This window comes from Lactuca virosa, chromosome 4 (assembly GCF_052849685.1).
Source record: "Lactuca virosa cultivar CGN04683 chromosome 4, Lactuca_virosa_CGN04683_v6, whole genome shotgun sequence".
NCBI classification, from domain to species: domain Eukaryota; kingdom Viridiplantae; phylum Streptophyta; class Magnoliopsida; order Asterales; family Asteraceae; genus Lactuca; species Lactuca virosa.
Genome location: NC_136429.1, coordinates 503656397 through 503673108, shown reverse-complemented (window position 1 = coordinate 503673108; position 16712 = coordinate 503656397). Strand labels below are relative to the sequence as shown.

The window sequence follows — 16712 nt, the reverse complement described above, 5'->3', positions numbered from 1 at the left end:
TGCGGAGTGCATGCATATATAAGATCAAATTATGTTCGAAGAATAGGTGTTTATGGTAAGATCGACGAATCTCATCAGTTTTGGAAATCATTAATTATGCCATTAAATTCGTGATACAATTAATTAATTTAGAAGATAAAACCCTAATCTGTCAAGTATATACACGACTCCTCTTTTGAGCTATATGATCCTCTTATGAGCTCTCTCTATATTATATAACAAACTTAGAATTCTTCTGGCAAATTGGCTTGTGTTTATGTGTCTAGATTCACAAGTGTCCTTTTAGATTATTCTATATTTATTTTCTTGCAACTCGGGCATAATATCAGTCCGGAAAACGAGCTTATGTGATCCATCATGAATCCTCCACCATAACCCTTTGATTCCCCCAACAATGTTAGGGATACTTGTAGACCCCTATCATAGGTATACATCCTAGCAATTGTATATGGTGATTTTCCCCGATAGAGGATTGAGGTACATTCCTTAACAAGGGTACCACATAGGATTATGGTACGCACCATTAGCACCCTCACATAATGATGACATTCTTGAGGTTGTTCAGTTAGATTTCCGGTTCCAAACCCCACCATTGGCACTTAGGTGTACACACCGAGAGACGTACCTTCGATTTGGTTCAAATCTTTATAGGTACATATGAAAAAGAAAGGCATTACACGCACACATTCCCTTAAGTTCGTTAGGCAACAATGACATTTTCTCTCATTTTTAACATGTAAAATATATTTCATAGGAATAAGAAATATATTTATTTAACATGCAAATTTTGATCAAATATTATTTTCATAAAATACATTTTTGAGCACTCATTCATTAATTTTAATTTACTCATATTATCAATAATAAATAATAAAAACAACCTAAGATTTCATATTTATACTACAAGAGCAATTTAGATATTATAACTTTATACTTCAATAAAAAAACCAATTATTAATAAATAAATTCTCAATATTATTTGATTTTAAATATATATAAATATGTATATATTTCTCCAAATACAAAATAAATGTAAATATACATCAAACAGAAATTGCAAACAAATAAAATAAATTCACCCTCTACACATTTTTTTCAACTATACAGTCTTAGTTACATTTGTGAGTTGTTATAGCCAAAAGAGGCTTCATCAATCCAAGAACATCCGAATTCTTCTTCAGTTAGCCATGGAGTTTGCGCGAGCTTTGTATTGGGTCTCTTTTTCGGTGAAATAAGCTTTCATCCTCCTCTTCAATTCCTTCCTGTAAACACAACAATCAAAACATTCAAAACACAACTCTTAAACCGATGCATGATTTCTTATTCTTACATCATCAGTTGTCTGTCAAGAGCCGAGGAAGACAACATCCCTTTGTTCTCCTCCGCTCGCCGGAGAAGATACGGCATGATTTGATCAACAGGTCCGAACGGCAAATACTTGCTCACAGGGAATCCGGCGTTCCTCAACGCAAAAGTCATCGCATCCGCCATTCCATACAACGAAGCAAACTCAAGCTTCCCGCTGTCTTTTCCGATCGCATATTCACGAGCCTTTTTTGCAGCTAAACTTGCTGTTATTGTTCATAGATTTTGTTCAGAATCTCGTTTAGTTTCATGATTTTCACAAATGGGAAATGAAATCTTTACCTGAATTGAGATTATGGGTGGCGAGAATGAGTCCTCCGGGACGCTTTGAAATCTGATCAAGCATAAACGCAGCACAACGATTGTAACATTCGTGTGTGTTTTCAATGGTGTCATGAATCGGAGACTCAACACCCAACGAGTTAGCCAACTCTCTTTCACTCGACATGTATGCTCCACGAACAATCTTAAATCCGGCAGGCAAGTTCATTTTATCGGCGGCGATTTTCGTCATCGTTATCCTCTCGCCGGCGTCCTTCATGAAAGCTTGAATGGTGCCATAAACCATCGGTCGTTGTGGTTCGTTGTATTTAATCGCAGCCCAGTATGTTAAGTAATCAATTGCAGGCTGAATTGCAGTGTCTTCAGCGTCGATTACAATGCGAACGTTCCCTTCAAAAGCTTTCTCACAAACCCTCATTAATCGTTTTTGGGCTAATTCGAGGTCATCTTCTTCTTCACCATTCAATGGTGCTGGTTGTTGTAATGTGTGGTAGAAGGGGCTTGTTTCAGAGAATATCGGTAAAGTTTGTTGCTTCCATGGAAGCTTGAAAGATGAGTTCTTGTGTTCCCATCGAAGAAGATCGCTCAATCTCTTGAGCAGATACACTGGGCAGAGTGCTGTAACCTTCACAGCCACAAATCCAACCTGTTTTTTGTCCAAATTTAGTTCATATCAATTCTGGGTTCTTGAGAAGAACATCAAAATCGAACAAAAGTTTCATCTTTTTGAATAAAAAAGAAACTTACAGACGAAGGAGGAAGAGACTGGGTGGATTCAGCGGTTTTGATCAAGTGTTGAGCAGCTTTATCACAAGATTCGTTATCAACCGCATGTTCAACCCCATAATCCAACATTCCTCTCACACCGGAATTCCACAACCTCCGAACAGTCTTACCGGTTTCAACCGTATCGCCGCCGGCCACGAAATGATCATACGCCGTATACTTAATCGTCCCCATCACAACTTTTTTAAACAATGGAAAATCCATCAACTTTGAATTCATAACCCAGAGACTCAAATCCACCATGGGTTCCACCGCCGCGACGTTCAACGTCGCCGCAGAATGCAACAGTTTCCCTGTTGGAACCGAGGCAAACAAAGTTTTCGTGTCGTCAAAGTTGAATATGTTGTCACCATCTTTTCCGGCGACAGCGGCGGTAACATGTTGTGGGGCTTGTGAAACGATGGTGGTGGTGGCGTTGGTTGTAGCTCTTTGAGCTTGATGGCATCTTGAAGGTGAAGCGGCATTAACACGGTGGACAGCAGATCGGAGTAATTTGAAGGAGACATCTTTTTTTATCATCGCCATGGTGGCGAAGGTGGTGGTGGTAGTTAGCGGACGGCGGAGGTCGCTTAATAACTATGAAGTGATCTTGCCTCAGGTCTGAAGAAGATCTAAAGCAAGATCGCTAAATAGCTATGTAAGCACTGTGGAAAGAAATGATATGGATTTATTAACCCACTGTGTGTGTGTTTTATTCGATGACTTTTATTGAGGTGTTGTTGGAGGTATTTATAGTGGTCAAATTATCGGGTCAAGAAGATGATATGATGACCCGACCCGCGTGAGATTCGTGTTGTGTAGGAAATTTGTGAGGTGAAATGGTTAATGAATTCGTGAGAAACACTAAAGTTGCCCGTTGTTTCTCTAAGGTTAATAAAAAGTTTCCAATATTGGAAAGTTTCCATAAATAAAAACTAATGGATATTATGGAAAGTATGTTAATTAAATTAATATAAAAATCGGAATTTCTAAATATTATGAGATTTTTCTATTGTGAATCCACTTTATAATCCAATAACTAATTTTGTGGAAATTCCATGCTTTAGTTTCCATAATTTTGTGAATTGAGAGGTTTAGGGGTTATTTGAATTGTCTTTTAAATAGATTAAGAATTATTTAGTAATATTTAGATTGTTTGGTATCATATTTAGAAATCTTTGCTTGTTTTTTTTTCTTTTGTGCCTTTTTCTCGGTCTAAAACAGTTTGACTTGGTTAGAATTTGATTCAATCATATTTGACTTAATCAACAATTTTTAAAAATCGTCTTAACTAATTGACATTGTGGGATTCTATTTATTAGGGTAGCTAGTACTTTATATGTAAAAACTCATGTGTGGTATTTTATCAAGTTCAAATGCATGTTATAAATGTGGAAAAATGGAATGAAGAAGCGGAAATTAGATTCATTTGTTGTTTAGAAAATACATTTAGTTCTATATCTAAACTTAATTTGTTACGTATGCTATTAAAAGATATAAGATAGTTGTATATGGAAAAAGAAAAGGTAAGTATAACCGTGCATCCTACATTTATCGAACACTCAGAAAAGTTTCACAAACTTTGAAATAATCTTAAGATAAAGGCTGATAACAAATAAACAAATAAAGAGAAATTTATTAAAATAACCAAAATTCTTAATATTTTAGTTAAAAATAGCCAAAAATTATATATATATATATATATATATATATATATATATATATATATATATATATATATAGAGAGAGAGAGAGAGAGAGACAGAGAGAGTGTTAGGTTCAAATATGGATAGACCTGACAATTCGTGTATTCGTGTCATGAAAATGTGTCAGGCACGAGTTTGACACGATACGATTACACGATGAGAAATAAGCTTTATCTCAATTTTTAATATGTATTCGTGTCGTGTCGTGTCTCTCACAGATTCGTGTCTTCGTGTCTGAAATTGCCAGGTCTAAATATAGATTGACATCTATTGTGCGGACGTATGTATAGTGCTATTATGTGAGAATGATAAAGAAAATATGTTGTTTGATAATATGAATACATTCAATGTTACATAACTATTGTCATTATCACACATTATCACTAATTAAATCGTCGATAATGTTATTATAGACTTTTTATTATTATTCTCATTCTGTCAAAATATTGTCAGAATGTTTATTGAGTCGTATTGTGTAAAAATGAGAATGAGTGAAAAATGATGTGTGAGAACAAAAATGAATAAGAATTAGTGAGAATGCATGAAAATGACGATAGTTGTGTGAGGCTGAACGTATTCAAATTACTAAACAACTTATTTTCTTAATAATTCTCATACAGTAGCGCTGTCCACACGTCCGCACAATAGTTGTCCATCCACATTATAACCTAGCCCTATATATATATATATATATATATATATATATATATATATATATATATATATATATAGCCAACGAAACCGCAGATGAGTTAACTTGTTTGAGGTTTCGTCAACTCGTATGTGGTTTCGTCGTTTGACTCGGTAACTCGTCTACGATTTCGTCAAATTGGTTGTGGTTTAGTGATCCACGTGGGTTTTGTAGCTCATTAGTCCATTATATTTAAACCCTAAAAATACTTTATAGCTCATTTTTGGGATTCAAAGCTACTTAATTTTTTTCGATAGAGGCTCCTATTAACGGTAACTAATCTTATACATAGATTTTTTTGTTTGTTTTTTATCATATAGGTTGAAATCTTGTATTATTTAGTATGTTTATTGCATGAAAATCGAAAAAAGAAAATAACGAAACCGCAACTGGATATGCATGTGATGTGCATAACGACTAGTAATACAGCATATGGCATAATCATCCGCGGTTTCGTTCTTTTTTATTTTTTTATTTTGTATTGTTTTTTGTGGTTTAGTTCTTATATGGTATTACATAATCGTCTAGTAGTGTCGCTTTTGTTAGTTGTCTGATAAAAAGTGATGAACAAAATCATAGAAGGTCAATCGTCGATGAATGTACAGGTTAATGCACAAAATGTGAATTATGGACTTATACATTCGCATATGGCCATGTTATCTACGATTACATTCATATTTTTCGTTCAAAGAAAGGAAACTCCAAATGACATCAGAGGAAACCGTAGATTGCTATATGCCAGAAAAAGTCATCGATCATAAAAGCCCATTTTAACTACTTTTTTATATGCACCAAATTATGACCTCTTTCACATGAAGGTGGCACCATGAATAATTTATTGCATATTTATTGACTACAACGCCCACTATGTCGTCTTGACTTGACCACTTTTCATATCTATATTGCATAGTTTGATGAAAAATATTTTTCATTTATCGGAAGTATGCTAAATGTTGACTTGGCAACCTTCTTCTTCTCCAACTGTTGTGAGTCTTAAAATCCAGATCCTCCACCACCTCATGATCGAGTCGCAACAAAACTCCTAATATTCTACACGACTTATCAGCGTCGACCCAAAACCAATGTTAGCTTGGCGTTACTTTCCTCGACCTAAACCACACTGAAGTCCAACCCCTTCTTACTACACCCTCCGACTTGATGCTCGTTACCACGACTAGATCTCCTTTAATCGCTCAAACGATACCATAGATAAAACCTTTTGTTTTGTCTCCACCACAAATGGCTGCTACCAGAGCTTCGATCCATCCAATGGACACCCGAGCATTTTCCGGAATTTCTAAACAATGCCATTTTGTGATCTTGGTCAGCTCAAAAGTAGTGGCCTCCATCATACTTTTTTTTAAAATAAGAAACCCAAATATGTTAAAAATGTCACTAAAAATCAAGAATGATCATCAACTAAGCTTTTTGGGCCAACAATAATTAGGTCTGTTTGCCCCACCAAAATCATCAAATATTGTTGGCTTTAAATGGATATTTTGGAAAAAAAAAATTCTCTCAAACGACAGTGTCGATTGCCTCAAGGCTCGTAATGTTGCATAAGGTTTTACTCAAATATTTGGCGTGGATTATTCACTTACCTTTGATTCATTTGTAGATGCATCCATGGTATGAATCGTTCCCCCCCCCTCTCTTTCTTTCTTTCTCACCCTCTTGTTGTTCTTAACAAATGTCATCTTTTATCATTTGAACATCAAGAATGCCTTCTTGAATGAGTATCTAACCAAGACCTTCGTTATGGAGTAGCCTTCGAGTTTCATTTGTGTCTTTGATCCTTATAATGTTTGTCAACTTATATGTGCTCTGTGTGGCTTGAAGCAAGCATTGGTTTCCTAGTTTCAACGCATCAATGGGTTTTCTTAGACATTTGGGTTTCACATACAACTATGTATTTTAAAGCTATTGGTCTTCGTTAATCAATATCAAAGACTTGTTTCTCCTCAGCTACTTTCTCAGGTCTCAAAATCATGTATGATGATGATCATGATCTCTTCTAAATTCAAGCTAAGTGCGCCAATGATATTCTCGTTTGTTTAGGCTTACTTGACTCCAAACATGTCTTGACACCTCTATCTATTATTGAATCGAAACCTACCACTTACCACTCCTCAGTTTTGGCACTTAAATATCTCATGATCACAAGGCCAAAATTGTCTTACGTAGTTAATCGAGTAAGCAATATCTTGCATGCTACAACAATCAATGTGTTGTCATCAAGTTTTTAAATGGATCCTTTAAATAACTTTGTATAACAAATAACTTCTTATTCAGCGGTATCAAGTGTCATCCCTCCTTGAGGTCGATGGCTCAAATCATGTATAGGACATACGTGAAATTAGAAATAGTTTAGGAATATAGTAGAATTGGTGTAAAAAAATATTTAAAAAAAAAGTCAATATATTTATATTCAATCCATAAATATCCATCTCAAATATTTACGACCTAATCGGAGAAACTTAAAAACGTAAGGACTTTTTCTATAAATAACTCTATATATATTCATTGTGTTGAGAATATCTAATAACTAGTTAACAATATAACTACCAAAAATAATAAGAAGTTATTTATTAGCCAACTAGATATAAGATCTGTGTATTACTGATTAAAAAAGATTAAAAATCAAAATGTAAACAATAAATACTTTTTAAAATAAAATATCGAAATAAGAAATGAAAAAATATATTGATTTCAATTTACTATCACATTTATTACATTTAATACTTTATATATATATATATATATATATATATATATATATATATATATATATATATATATATATATATAAAATATTATATGTCTTTTTAATTTTAAAATTTAAAAAAAACAAAAATTAATATGTAGATATTGCATATTTCAAAAATATCACAATAAAAAGCTCATAAGATTGACATGTTGCAAAGTATATCTTCATTTATTGTAATAAAAAAAAAAACCTTTTCTTAATGCTTTTAGAAACTAAATGTCAAAGTGATTTTTTCATTTTTCTTTATTTTTGCACTTCCATATATAAACAATGCTTGAAGGGATCGTTTTAAAGGAGCTAGCTAATTAATTAATATCCATTTCACTTCTCGTTTTCATTGTACTTATTTAAAAGTTGGCCAATAATCTCCGATCTCATTTGTCATCTCCTAGCCCCTTTTATTGAAAGTTAAATTACCTTTATACCTTATATTCTTCATTTAATTTTAAAATATCTATTCTCATCCTTAAATTTACGTTCATTTCCATATATCTAAGCTTTTGATATTAATACAATCAATAAATCTTGGTTCATTTCCATATATCTAAGCTTTTGATATTAATACAATCAATAAATATGTGTCAATTCGATTCTCAAAGTTTTAATGGGAGTATGTGACTTCATATTTAACTCGACTATTTGACACACTTATCCGTTCCCACTCATCTTTCTTCCTTGCACGTTTTTTTAATTATTATAAACTTACAAACAAAACTTCTATCTTTATAAATTAATAAAATTTTGCGAACTTTTTATTAGTTACAATTTGAAATTATCAATAGTATTTTCCTTTTTTATCTATGGTTTTCACGGATATTAACCTAATAGTTATAGAATCTTAATATGTCATCACAGTTTATTTTTTCACCGATTTGAATTATTATTAAAATAACTTTCCGAAAAGATTTTTATTCTCTCTCTCTCTCTCTCTCTAAAAGGTGAAAAGAAACCTATTTAGGGAGTGCAATAAAGAACCTGAGATCCGATGCGAACAATCAGTCGAAGGAGCGGAGCTTAGAGCCTTGACTTTCTATATTAGTCAAGCGCACTCACTAGGGAGTCCAATAAAACAAAGATTTAGAGTAGGAGTGCTCTCCACTTTAGGGACATCCTTTTAGTCCTTGAAAACGAGTTCTTTCCCGCAGCTCTGACCGAAAAGGTCACAAATAGAATTGAACCAAGTAACATTGCAAAGGCATAATGATACTTGGGTCAGGATATCCCCGCCCTCCGAACCGGACGTGAGAGGTCTCTCTCTCTCATGGTTGGTTAAGGAATAAGAATATGGTGTTCGTGTTATAAGCCAATAAATATTCAAGTGGTGTACAAGTCACAACTTATATCTAAGGACATCGACACTAGTTAATTGAGGTAACTTTCGTATATATGAAACTTGACAATTTTATTTTGAGATTTTTTTGTGACTAAAGTAGCATGTTGGATAGTTTATTGGTTTAAAACAACAATATTGACCCATATTTATAACCAAAGATGATAGTGACACCAACATGTTTCGATAACTTCTGACTGTCTAACACTAACACTTATATCCAACAACTTTTTATATGATATATAATTTTAAACACGTATTTTAAAATACTCAAAATTTAATTTTTAAAAACGCTATGTTATTATAAAATTGAAGCCTATATAGATCAACTTCATTTTTAAAATGTTACATTCAAATTGTCTTAAATACCTAAGTTATAAAATCTTTATTCTAATAAATAAATAAGTTTATTCTCCTATTGATAAATGTTATTATATTGGAATTTCTCATTAATATTATATCACCTATCATGAAATTTGTCAACATATTAATTAACAATTTCAGATTTTAAATTTCTCACCCTAATTATATTAAATTTTAAAGTTTTTTCACTTTAGTTATATTAATTTAATAACATTAGATTAAAAAATAAAATAAAATTAATACAGACTATAAGGTAATATAACTTTACGTATTTATTTAAATCAACGAGTATAAATTTATATAACTAAAAAAATATCTATTAAGCTATAGTCAATTGCGGCGCATAGCGGTGCTGTAGCGGCGCTATAGCGGTTAGCGGAGGTAAAGAAATTCTATTTCAAAATAGCGGTGACACTATTAGCGCCGCAATTTACCGCTATTCACTGTGAGTATGGTCACCGCTATACCGACGCTATAACCGCTATTTGAATAAATTCCATTTTTAGGGGCTATTTTACATAAAAAAAAACGTATTTTGTGTCATTCCATTCAACAAAATTGTTTTTTCTTAGCCCAAACAAAAACTTTTGTGTCATTCCATTGAATAAAATTGTGATTTTATGACTGTCATGACTTCCATTAAAACCATGTATGTGTTGTCTTGTTACTATTGTTAAAGACTTGAAGTACTACATTATGATTAACTATAAAATTGTTTAATCATTTTATTTGCTAACTATGATTGTGTTGAAGTATGATAAAATGCTAAGTATTCCTTATGTTTTCTTGTTGATTGTGTTAAAATATGATTAACTATGGCATTGAGAACAGGTCTGTGCAGTATGATCAACTAATTATGATATTTGAAATATGATTAACTAAATATGGTATGTAAAGTATGATTTAATGGTTAACTAATTAACTGGATTGGGTTGATCTTTGAAGTATGATTTATTGATTATATATATATATATATATAAATTCTACATAATATAAAAAACACTATATCGCCGCGACAACCGCGATTTCAAATATCGGCCAATGACCGCTATTATATTTTTCATCGCGATAACTGCTTAGCTCTTAAGTAATAATTTATTTAAAATAATTGATTAATAATTTTGATTTTTTAATATGAAATTAATTTTATAACCGTGGTTCTCACGGGTTATAAACTAGTAGATTAATATAACTTATATAGCTCGATTAATCTTCCTTGATATGTTATAACTATTTGACAATGTTCAGCACGAGGTTTTTGATACGGTGATGATTACTTTCTTTTGGAGCTTATGGAACTTTAGGAATTCTCTTTTGGAGCTTATGGAACTTTAGGAATTCTCTCATCCATGGCCGACCCTAAGGGAGTATGGGGTGTGCGGCCGCACAGGGTCAGAAAAAATAAGGACCGAATTTTAGCAAAATTATATATATATATATATATATATATATATATATATATATATATATATATATATATATATATATATATATATATATATATATATAAAAGTTTATTCAAGGACTAATGCAAAAAAGTCTTTAACTTTTTCACAAAATATTCAGTTTTATCTTTTTATGTATTTGAGTTCATTAAAACCTAAAATTTGTAAATTTTTTTTACATTTCTACCTTTTTAGCCGGTTACTCAGTTGGTAACCGATTACCTGCGTACGTTGCGTTCCACATAGGTGTTGACAGGGCTGATGTAGCCCCACTTAGGTGATTAGGTTGCATTCCCTTATTTTAAAAACATGTATAAGTACGTTTTTAAAACATTAAAACATTAAAATATATTTTTAATTTATATAAACACATATAAATATGTTTTTAATATGTATAAAAACGTATTATTATATTTTTAATGTATAAATAAGTTTTCATACGTTTTTATTAAGTATAAGTGACGTTTTTCTTATATGTATAATGTTTTTATTTGAAAAAATACACATTCAAATGATAAAATACACATATAATATGTATTTATACATAATGTTTTTATACATATTTATATATAACGTTTTCATACGTTTTTTATACACTTCTGGTAACACCCTCAAATACTAATAAAAAATTTCATTTTTAAAATCATCAAATCCATATAACATGTGTTTCAAAACTAATCATAATATAAATGTATCAAAATCATCATAGTAAAATAATCATCGACGCGGAAATCATAAGGGGATATTGTGTAGTCAAACTGGGTCCTTCCCTTTGAAACTAGAAGTACCTGAAAAATGTTAAACCAATAATCGTAAGCATAAAACTTAGTGAGTTCCCCAACATACCACATACCATACATAACATCGGGCCCTGCCCACGTATCGGGTCCTACCCATCATAACGGGCCCCGTCAAACATACAAACGGGCGTCACCCGACATACAGTGCAAGAGTCACAAAGACAACTAACATCCTACTTAGTATAGTGAAAGGACTCACCTTGCAAATGAAGTCAAAAGTCACCGGCTCATACAATCAGGAAATAGGTCCTAAATACCAACTAGATCACCACACAAGATAAACCCTTAGTCTATCTACCAAAACTAGCAATTTGACCAAAAGTCAACAAGTCAAAAGTCAATCCTCAAAGTCAACAGTCAACAGCCAAAGTCACAACCAGTCGACCTCCACATTGTGGCTATCCCTTGGCCACATCGTGGCTAAAGAGTCCAAACCCAATCAGAATCTCAGTCAACTCAAATACAACTTCAACACGCCTCCACAGTGTAACCCTCCCTCGGCCATGTCGTTGGCATTATTAAATGACAAAACAGTCGGCTGCTTCCCAGTAAACACACCGTGGCAGCCTTAGGCCACGTCATGGGAACTGGTCTAAACATGTAGCACCCTGTTTCGAATCCTTTCCTAATTCTGGTCCGTGGCCCAAAGATAAATTATCATAAGGATATGGGCCTTGGGGAAGGAGAGATTTAGACCCCTTGGATGTGGATAATGTAGATTAGGTGATCCAAGAGTTCGGTTTATGTTTTGGAGCCCAAGGGTATAATCCTAAAGTTATAGTTCGAACCTTTTATGAATTTTGGATTTAAGCTCAGGAAATTTTATGTAACGTCCCAAAAATAAGACCCAAAAAATTCATGTTAAATTAATAAAACCAGTAATCCAGAAACATCATCATAAGAATCCAGATGAAACAAATGTGTCAATCATCATATCACATCAGAGTATGTTAAGAAAATGCAGAACGAGGTGGTGTGTGCTCTACAATCATCCCGAGCTATTCCTTTTGGAAACAGAAGTACCTAAAACATAAATTGTAAATCGTAAGCACAAATCTTAGTGAGTTCCCCAATATACCACATACCAATCATACAAATGGGCCCAGTCCTGGCATTCATTCCAACCCAAAAAACAGGTATGGGGTCCGCCTTGGGCCTTGTCCTGAGGTATATTTCAACCCAAATATATCACAATAGGCCCTGCCATGGGGTATATTTCAACCCGAACATATCACAGTGGGCCCCATCCTGGGGTATATTTCAACCCGTCATGCGATATTGGGCCCGTCCTGGGGTATGTTTCAAGCCGATCACAACATGTATCACACAGCTACTAGCATACTACATAACCAGATAATGGGTCAGCCTTAGTACCTTCGACTCGTAACACCGGGAAGAGACTTACCTTGCACTACTGAATCACACTGATAACTCCATGGTTGCTGGTCTGACAAATCCCCAAGCTATCAATATCAAATAACATCCAATTAACAATTGGATTCCAATCCATAACCATCAGACCATAATTAAAGTAAATGATCACTTTACCCCTTACCTAGTTTGTGTTGGATTAGGTGTCTAAGCCCATAACTATAATTGGAATGTACTTGACCTGAGAGTAGCATGGTCCATTTGGGTTGCATATCACCAGGACAATTTGATAGGATGTACTTTTGAGAAAAGGTTATTTATGATTTGTTAATATATTATAAGTTCTAATATATTAATATGAAATCATATTATTTAATTAGTATTGATCAAGAATTAATTTGGAATTAATTTTGTGATCAAAAGAGACTAATTAAATATAAGGGGTTGATTGGTAAATCATTCATTCTTATGGTGTGGGCCAATGATCCATGATTCTTTAGGTTGGGCTAAACCAATGTTACAACCCATGGATGATCCATAGGGGTTTAAACCCATGGAGCCTAAGGAATATGGAAGGTCATACACATTAGGGTTTACATGGTGTAACCCTAATCTTGCCACACTATATAAGAAGCCCCTTAGCATCCAAAATGACACACTAGTGTTCTTGGAGATCATTGAACCAATTTTGGTGTTAGGATATTCTCTCAAAAGTCATCCTTTGTCCTAGGTGTGTTGTGATTCCATTTGAGGTGCAATACTTGGGGCACTAAGTTCTTAAAGGCCAAACTCAAGACGTTCTACTAGCTACAACAAAGAGGTAATTCTATAACTCTCTTTTATGTTGATTATGTCATTTCCATGCTAGTTGTAGGCTTAATGCTTTGGAAACAATATTGCATGTATAATTAGAGAAAACATAGATCCAAAGCATTTAGCATTGTATGTGCACCATAAGATGTTGTAGTATACTAAAACCCTTCAGTGGTATCAGAGCCATGGGTTGTTTTCAATTACATTTGATGCAAATGTAATTTTCGAAGTTAAAAAACTGATTTTCTGCATTCTGGACAGTGAACTCACCGAGTCCACTAGGTGACTCGCCGAGTCCACTCAGAAAAAGTCCAGCTCGACGAGTCCAGTTCATGTACTCGTTGAGTTGGTGCTCCAGTGGGCATTTTTTCGAGTTTTTTGGCCTGCTGTGGATTGAAATCATTACCACAAAATGTTTTAGTTCATAAAATCTGATTTTGTTGATATGGTAATGATGATTCTCATCAAAAATAAAAGATAATTGTCAAAGTTTCATGATTTGTATTAGTTTATATGATTAGGCTAATTTCTTGAAATTTGTTTGATATGAAGTATCTTAATTTATGATTTTAATTAGGTCATAGACAAATTGTTTGATTTTGTTAGTTACAATTTTTGATCTAAATGTTTTTGGTGAAATCCATAACTTGTCCTCAAGTTATGGAAAGTGAAAAGTCTTATTTTTAAATGTCATCTTCAATGGATTTAAGTCTTCTATAACTTGTCCTCAAGTTATGGAACTTGAAGAGACTTTTACATAAATGTTTTTATGAACTCCATAACTTGTCCTCAAGTTATGGAATGTCAAGAGTCTTTTTATAAAACCTATATTAAGCTCATAAGTTATGGATACCAAAAGTTTTTGAATAGTTCAAAACTTGCCCTCAAGTTTTGGAATTTGTAAATGCAAAGTCTCACTTTGAAACATTTAGTTCTAAACCCTAGAATTTTAAAAGTTTAAAATTCAACCCTTATACTATTATAATATTATAGGTTTAATATATATATATATATATATATATATATATATATATATATATATATATATATGTATAAGAGTAAAGTCAGTCTTACCGTTAATAGGCCTCATTCACAAAGTCGGTCTATAAGGGGGTATAAGGTTACTGCGTATAAAATGACAGTTTAATGGGTGTCCACTCTCACCCACCGCTTTCTTGACTGGTGGAGGGTCGTTAGCCGAACGAGTAGGATAGGAATCTAATTCTCATTAAAAGTATAATGATAAATATAAAGTAACTAAACTTTTATTAAATTCTCACTCTTAGTTACTTTAGGAAAAATGTGAATATGGTGCTATCCCATGAAATTGCACTTTGCATCTTGTTAAGTCGTTAGTGGAGCGTGTGTGGTTAACCGGCACACTAATCTGGGACTGACAGTGCGTGGCAAAGGGTAGCTTGATGTAAATCATAGATCAATGGGGCGTGTGTGGTTAACCGGCACATTGATTAGGTGGTTGTAACATTAGGTGTACCAAGCTAATTTGCATGGTTATTCACACCTTGTATGTGATCCTCGGCATCCCAGTCACAAACTTGAAGGGCACAATCGAGATTTAAACATGTCATTGAAAAGTTCAATGAATATCAAAGGATCTAGGAATTTCAATCCATTCAAAACCTAATGATCAATTTCGTTTTTCATGGTGGAAATTGGTAAATCGTCATTTACCTACCTTCAAATATTTTGCATTCGGATTACGACATCCTTCTTCTGAATTGAAAAACATTGTGTTGGGTCCTTGCCTTAATATTTCATTTGGTTGTTATATTAAGGACTTAAATCAACTAACTTGAATTTATCCCATTGTAGATGTCTAGTTCAGAGAACTATGGTCTTCTCAAATCTTTTGGAACAAGCTTTCCACATGAAGATGATGTTCAATATCATGCTTCACTTCCTCCACCTCCTCCAATTATTCTCCCTAACACACAAGTTCGAAGACTTGAAAAGTTCAAGATCACTCAAGCCATGTTGGATAGAAAACACAATGATGGAAAGTCTATGTATGCACATGTCTTGGATATGAAGTCACACATTGACAGACCGAGTCATATAGTGAGTTTGTTAAAGACTACTGTGTGACAGATCACGACATGAACGTTATTGATCTTACTTATATGCTGATTGTTGCTGAATCAGCAATGATTTGGCGCAATGGTCGAGCAAATTTGACTGGAAGATCTACATCTTAAACTGACATGGGCAATGACATGTATATCCCAGAAATGATTCCTTCTCCTAAAGGAAAGGAATTAGCCATGATCAAAAGTTTTGATCATTAGGGAAAGGCCAAATCTGAGATTGTTCCATATGACATTCCCAATGAGCCTGTTTGTTTCTATTGCCAAGGAAAGGGACATTGGAATCGAACTGCCATGACTACCTGAGAACTTTAGTCAGATTCTATGGTTCTGCTTCAGGTAAGTCCACTATCTAACCTCTATTAAGTTCCTAATTGTTGATTCTTAATTCATGATGTGACACGGTTGCATTTTGATGTTTGGAAGGATCATGCAAAAGGAAGGAAGCTTAAAGGAAGAGTATGTTGAATCTGGTCGCGAAGATGGATTTCAATCGCATGGTTCGATGATCGGATTTTTGAGCGGTTGCTTAAGTGTTATGATAGATTGCTTAGAAATTTGTAATAACATAGTTTTCATTTGTAATTGCATTGTAAGGAAAAGTTTTTTCCGTATTTTATAAATAAATAAAATTTTTGTTGATTTTATCTTATCTTATATCTCCTTACAATGGCATTTATGAAAAATTGATGTTTTATGTTTCTAGCAATATTGAAAAAATGGATTTGATTCTATCATCTGTGGAAGTGTCAAAATTTGCCAAATAAGGAAAGATTCTCATCACCCAAGTTTCAGTTGGATAGAAACTTGGAATCATACAACTTATATTGTGTGATGAATGAGAATTTTCATCTTTGGTAAATTAAGACTAATTCCTTGTTCACATGTATATGTGACTCAAGTGAAGGA

General features: G+C 33.3%; 1 protein-coding gene across 1 annotated transcript; it reads right to left on the bottom strand.

The window, feature by feature from the left end:
• Positions 1 to 951: 951 nt before the first annotated feature.
• On the bottom strand, positions 952 to 3144 carry LOC145109363 (proline dehydrogenase 2, mitochondrial-like). The gene is made up of 4 exons (XM_079046503.1): positions 2395 to 3144; positions 1648 to 2293; positions 1331 to 1571; positions 952 to 1262 (listed from the first exon to the last, which is right to left on the bottom strand). Exons 1-4 carry the CDS (start codon positions 2956 to 2958, stop codon positions 1178 to 1180), a joined length of 1536 nt encoding a protein of 511 aa, XP_078902629.1. The 5' UTR covers positions 2959 to 3144; the 3' UTR covers positions 952 to 1177.
• Between the last annotated feature and the right edge of the window lie 13568 nt (positions 3145 to 16712).